Source organism: Martes martes (genome assembly GCF_963455335.1).
Source record: "Martes martes genome assembly, chromosome: 7".
Lineage (NCBI taxonomy): Eukaryota > Metazoa > Chordata > Mammalia > Carnivora > Mustelidae > Martes > Martes martes.
In genome coordinates, this window is record NC_137894.1 from 51,859,087 (window position 1) to 51,865,875 (window position 6,789).

Sequence of the window (6,789 nt, forward strand, 5' to 3'; positions counted from 1 at the left end):
TTTCTGCCTATAAATCCTCACATATGCTCTAAATCTTCTCCTTTTTGTTTACTGGCCATGAGGATTATGTTTATTTTTTAAGTGGACAATAACAAGTGAACCTGAAGCTGTAGCTGAAAGTGTCACTTGGAATTGGCCTCCATTCTTTTAAAATTCTTACGGTGTGTCACATACATGTACTCACTTAAATATTTTTATTTGGTTTATTCCTACTTTTTGTCTAATAATTATGTATCTCTAGATTGTCTCTTGAAGCGGGGCAGTGATTTATTCTGTATAAGAAAATACAGCGTAGGGTCGCCTGGGTGGCTCTGTGGGTTAAAGCCTCTGCTTTTGGCTCGGGTCATGATCCCAGGGTCCTGGGATCAAGCCCTGCATTGGGCTTTCTGCTCAACCAGGAGCCTGCTTCCCTCTCTCTCTTTGCTTGCTTGTGATCTCTGTCTGTCAAATAAATTAAAAAATCTTAAAAAAAAAGAAAATAGAGTGTAATTAACTGTAACATAGAAGGATTCCAATATACCTGTTGAAGCATATTTCCTAAGGAATTCACATGGAAAATATGAATTCAATCAATACTTGATAACTTGACCATAAATATATATTTATTTAATTTTGGAGGCAATATGTATATTAATATGGACCCGACTCATGATCAGACTGACCAGGCTTGAATAACAGGTTTGACCCTTGTTAGCTGCGTTCCTGTGTCATTAAAGACTTCTATACTATAGTTTCCTTATATGCAAAATGAGGATAATAATACTCCCCTCTTGTGATCGTTATGAGCATTGAATGCGTTAATGTATGTGAAACACTTAGGACAGAGTTTAGCACATAGTAATCACTTTATAGTTATTGATCATTTAATCACTCTAGATCCTATGAACAATGTCTAAAAAGCCAAGTAAAGACTCTTTAGTATAATATGTTAAAACCAAAGTAAAATTTATATAGGGTTGGATCATTTCATTATTTACTTCTTTATTCTTTATTTACAACCAATGCACACATTCCTCACTGTAAACAATAGAAATACATGAATTGAGAAATGAAGTTCATAAAGATCTAAAGATGAGTCCATTTTTGTGACATTCTCAGTACACTATACAATAGGAACTAAAAAGCAAATTATTTTTAATGAACTAAAAGACTTTCTTCCTTGTACAAATTAGCTTCTATGTTGCATGTGTGTGTATGTGTATGTATGCACATGTACATTTTCTTTATTTTAGAAATTACTGAATGATCAAAAAATGACTTCAGTAGTATAGGATGATACTATTTCCTAATCTTCCAAATTCTATATTCCTTATATATTGTTGTAACATGATCTCAAAGGGTGACAGCAATTGTGATAATAAAAGGCAAATATCTTTTTACCTAATTTTTCTAAGTGAGCAAATTAGTGACAGTCAAGGTCAATTGACAAAAGAAATCATTTGAGCGAATAAAACAATAGAAAATAAAACTTCTACTCCATCAATGCTTTTTAATTGCTGCATACCTATAAGAATATTGTTTCAAAGTGATGTGATCCATAAAATAATTTCAAATTATTGATGATGATGCTGAGATATTTAAAATTATATATCATATGGTTGTACTTACTTGTGGAGCATAAGGAATAACATGGAGGACATTAGGAGAAGGAAAGGAAAAGTGAATTGGGGGAAATTGAAGGAGGAGACAAACGATGAGAGGCTGTGGACTCTGGGAAACAAACTGAGGGTTTTGGAAGGGAGGCGGGTGGGGGGATGAGTAAGCCTGGTGGTGGGTATTAAGGAGGGCATGTATTGTATAGAGCACTGAGTGTGGTGCAAAACCAATGAATCTTGGAACACTGAACAAATAATATAAAATTTTTAAAAATAAAGTTAAATAAAATAAAATACTTGATGTTTATACAAAACAAGCAGAAAAATTAAAAAAGATAAAAATATAAAATTATATATTCTCACATCACCAACTATTATCATCAAGTAGAAATAGGTAAACATCAGTGTTAATTGTGGCTTTATTTTTTTTTTTCATTCCTTTTTTTTCTTTTTCCTTAAGTGGAGCCTAACACAAGGATTGAACTCACAACCCTGAAATCAAGACCTGAACTGCAATCAAGACCTGAGGTGAAATCAAGAGCCGGACACTTAACAAGCTGAGCCACCCAGGCACCCCTTTATTTTCTTTGTATAAAAGAACTTCTAGAACCTTTTTGAATCAAGTAAATGGATCTTAAAAATGGATCTGTAGTGACTGAGTTTATTTTACTAGGATTTTCTGGACTATGGGAACTTCAGATTTTCTTCTTTGTAACATTCTCCTTAATCTACAGTGCTACTGTGTTGGGAAATATTCTCATTATGGTCATAGTGACAATTAGTTCCAACCTTCATTCTCCCATGTATTTCCTCCTTGGAAACCTCTCTTTTCTGGATATGTGCCTCTCCACTGTCACAACACCCAGAATGATCACGGACTTACTCAATGAACACAAGACCATCTCCATATGGGGCTGCATGACCCAGATGTTCTTTATGCACTTCTTTGGGGGTGCTGAGGCAACTCTTTTGATAGCCATGGCCTTTGACAGATATGTAGCCATATGCAAACCCCTGCACTACAGGACAATCATGAGCCAGAGGCTGCTGAGTGGATTTGTAATATTTTCATGGACAATTGGGTTTGTACATACCATGAGCCAGATGGTACTAACAGTAAACTTGCCTTTCTGTGGCCCCAATGTCATAGACAATATATTTTGTGACCTTCCCCTTGTGATTAAGCTTGCTTGCATGGACACATACACCCTGGAATTCTTTGTCATTGCTGACAGTGGGCTGCTCTCATTCATCTGTTTCATCCTCCTCCTTGTCTCCTACACTGTCATCCTGATCACTGTACAACAAAGATCATCCGGAGGGCTCTCCAAGGCTCTGTCTACGCTGTCTGCACACATCATTGTGGTCACTCTGTTCTTTGGACCTTGTATCTTTATCTATGCCTGGCCATTCAACAGTTTTGCAGGCAATAAAGTCCTTGCTGTATTTTACACTGTTATCACACCCTTACTGAATCCTATTATTTATACCCTGAGAAATCAGAAAATGCAAAGGGCCATGAGAAAATTACAGTTCCAACATGTTATCTCTACACAGAACTTCTAGATTTGAGCACTAAATAATTAGCACAACTTTCAAATACTGTGCTAACAGAAGTTGAATAGGTTATATATATATATATATATATATATATACGCTTTCATTCTTTGAGTGACCAGTGCAGAAACATAACCTGTGCAGAATATCATAAAATATTTTAATTCACATTTACTGCTGCCAAAATACATAATGATAATGACCCACCTATAGTAAAATAGACATTTGAAATCACTGAGCACTTTTTGATAGATATTCAATATATATTTGTTAGTGAAGAAATAAATATTTAAAAATATGGTGAATACTATAGGGATAATTTTAACAGATATGATGTGTTAATGACATTCATAAATTTATACTATCGTTAAATGAGGTACCAGTACAAACCATGAGTGAAATAATCTGAACAACAATGAGAAAGATATGATTCTAATCTCTTGATCCAATGAGACAAAAAAGTAATAATAAATAATTAAATTTGACAGTAGAGTGAATATAAAATGCTAAAGAGAATATTAAGATTCCAGAGGGAAGGAACCAATGCAAGAACAATTTCAGTAGAACTAAAAAGGTAGCCTTGAAACCAAATGCTCCAAGAAATTTCGTTAAGTATGTACAGTTGCCTTTCAAACCTCAATAAATAAAAGTAGAAGCATATTTCCTGATTTTAGCTACTGTATCATGTAACTTTTTCTTTCTAAGTGCTTTACATGCACTACCCTTAAATTTTCCTCTGGTGAATTTATAATCCTTGTTTTAATTATCAGTTGAATCTGATTTGGTTGTGAGTGTTGAGGAAGGAGCAGTGCATGCTAAATTGGGAATCCCATATGTATTGATGGTAATATTAAGTATTCTTTCCTAATTCAAGACACCAAGCGTTCTTGTTTCCTCTAGGCAACAGCTTTCTAACTGTTCCTTAAGCACTGTATAAGTTCTTTCCTCCATTTAAAGTATTCTCTACAAGCACCCAGAGTGGTGTGATTAAAATGCAATTCTCAATGTTTCTTTACTGGCTAAAACTATTTTGTGGCATTAAGACACAGGTTCATATCCTTCACTGGCTGTCAAAACCCATCCTGCCTCTGGAATTTATCTCTAATGTACTTTTTCTTTCATAATGTAACATCACAGTGACTTTCTTTCAAATTCTCTGAAGTGTCAGGTGTCTTAATTTAGGACTATTTCCAGGCTGTTTCCTTCACATAGAATGACCTTCCTTCACTTCTACACCTAGCTAACTTCCTCTTAGAGTATAGAACCTGGAAAAAATACCACATTAAAAAAATATATTTTTAAAAGATTTATTTATTTATTTATTTATTTATTATTTATTTGAGGGGGTGAGGGGCAGAGGGAGAAGAAGAGCGAGAATCCCAGGCAGACTCCCTGCTGAGCGTAGGGTCTAATGGAGGGCTCAATTCCATCACCCTGAGATCATGACCTGAGTCAAAATCAAGAGTTGGAAGCTTAATGACAGAGCCACTCACACACCCCAAAATCAATTAAATATTTTAGAAGAAGGTAAATAAATCACATTTGATGTCCAGTATGAAGCTTCAGCTCTATTCCAGAAGGGTAAACCAGCACTGAACCAGTGCCCACTTTAAGAACATCTACAGATTACTGTTGCCTAGAGATCCTATAATTTGGGAAAGTACTGTCATTTGGGCTTTGTGCCCTAACTGGGATGGATATTGCCTGGAGGCCATGCTCGGTGCACAGTTTCTGAGAAATGAGAGAGAGAGAGAGAGAGAGAGAGAGATATTATTAGAAGAAAGCCTACCTAGGAGAAGCAGACAGCGAGAAAAAACTTATCCAAATTGGATTCAGAATGTAGATGAAAATAAATGGGTCCTTCACAAAGGTTGGGCTTGTCATCATATTCTTTGTATATTCCCACACACCAGTGTGAGAATTTTCTTCTAACTTGCTACTTAAGGGTATACACTCAGGCATTTGGCAAAAGTAAACACAAGTACTTGGTGAAAAAAAAAAATGTTACTTGAAAACAAGTTACACTGAACTCTCAGAGAAAGGTTTTACAAATAAAAAATCATAATCAAAAATCACAAGACAAACAAAAACATCCCAGAAAATGGGACAGTCAGGAGAAAGTGAAAAGACAATGCATGACATGGGAGGAAAAAATATTTATAAGTCATGGATCTCATAAGGGACATGGGTACAGAATATATACAGAACTATTACAATTCCAGAATTGAAAGACAAATGCTTGGAAAATGGGCAAAATATCTAAGTAAAAAAGTCTTCACAGAAGATATACAAATGGGCAATTAGCACATGAAAAAATGCTCAAAATCATTAGTCACTAGAGATATACAAATGAAAATCAGAGTAAGATACCACTTCATAACCACTACGATGGCTATAATCACAAAAGACAGATGAGAACACAGAGAAATTGGAACGCTCATACACTGCTGGTGGAAAATAAAAATGGTGCAACCACTTTGGGGAAAATTCTAGAAGTCCATCTAAGTGTTAAACATATAGTTACCATGTGACCTAGCAATTTCACTCCGAATATGTATACAACAGAAATGAAAACACATGCCCACACGAAAGACTGAACATGAATGGTTACAGTAGTTACAGTCATGGTTACTTTATTCACAAAAGTAAAAAAATAAAAAAAAAAAAGAACTCAGAATTCATCAACCAATGAGTAGATAAACCAAAGGTGGTATAGCTATACAATGGAATATTATTTGGCAATAAAAAGGAATCAAGTACTGACAGATGCTATAACATGCATGACTCTCTTGAAAAAGTAGGTAATGTACAAGAAAGGAGGCACAAAAGACCACAAATTACATGAGTCCATTTGTATAAAGTGTCCACAATAAGCAAACCTTTAGAGGCACAAAGTAGATTAATGGTTACGTAGGTGTGGGGGGAGGGAAACAAGGATGTGGTCTTTTGTGACTGGCTTCTTTCCTTTAGTCTAATGTTTTCAAGACTCAACCACATGGGCATTCATCAATACTTAATGCTAGAGCCACATCAGCAACGTGGAAGAGTGGGAAGTCCCTCCTTACCCCCATAAGCACATCAATTCATCCACAATTCATGTGAAAATTCCTTTTCTTTAATAAAGATTTTATTTATTTATTTGGCAGAGAGAAAGATCACAAGTAGGCAGAGCAGCAGGCAGAGAGAGAGAGGGGGAATCAAACTCCCTGCTGAGCAGAGAGCCCAATGTGGGGCTCAGTCCTAGGACCCTGAGATCATGAACTGAGCCGAAGGCAGAGGCTTAACCCACTGAGCCACCCAGGCGTCCCTTGAAAATTACTTTTGAGAACAATCAAAAACTAATTGAAAGTCTCCTGCATCCCTGGAGAATGCAAAACGAGGCCCACTGAAGCATTTAAGGAAATTTAGGACACCCTCTCACTGGAGATCCTGCCCAGATTTTAGAGTCCTAGAGTTTTCCCTCTTGACCTTACCATAAAACACCCACCTTGCCTGAGTGTTTATATTTTGTTGGAGCTGTGTAACTCTGTGAGATCTTTAGTCTACTTCTGTCTATGGTACTTGTACTACAGGAGATAAGGACGTCTTTGTAAACTATGAAAGAATTCCTTAGGTCCTTAAGCTTAGCCTATAACTT

At 35.9% G+C, this 6,789-nt stretch overlaps 1 protein-coding gene across 1 annotated transcript; it reads left to right on the forward strand.

Annotated features, from left to right (window-relative positions):
* Positions 1-2,222: 2,222 nt before the first annotated feature.
* LOC308346806 (olfactory receptor 4L1-like) lies at positions 2,223-3,161 on the forward strand (the record flags this gene model as incomplete). The annotated part of the gene is made up of 1 exon (XM_080809851.1): positions 2,223-3,161. One exon carries the CDS (start codon positions 2,223-2,225, stop codon positions 3,159-3,161), a length of 939 nt encoding a protein of 312 aa, XP_080665977.1.
* Positions 3,162-6,789: the final 3,628 nt, after the last annotated feature.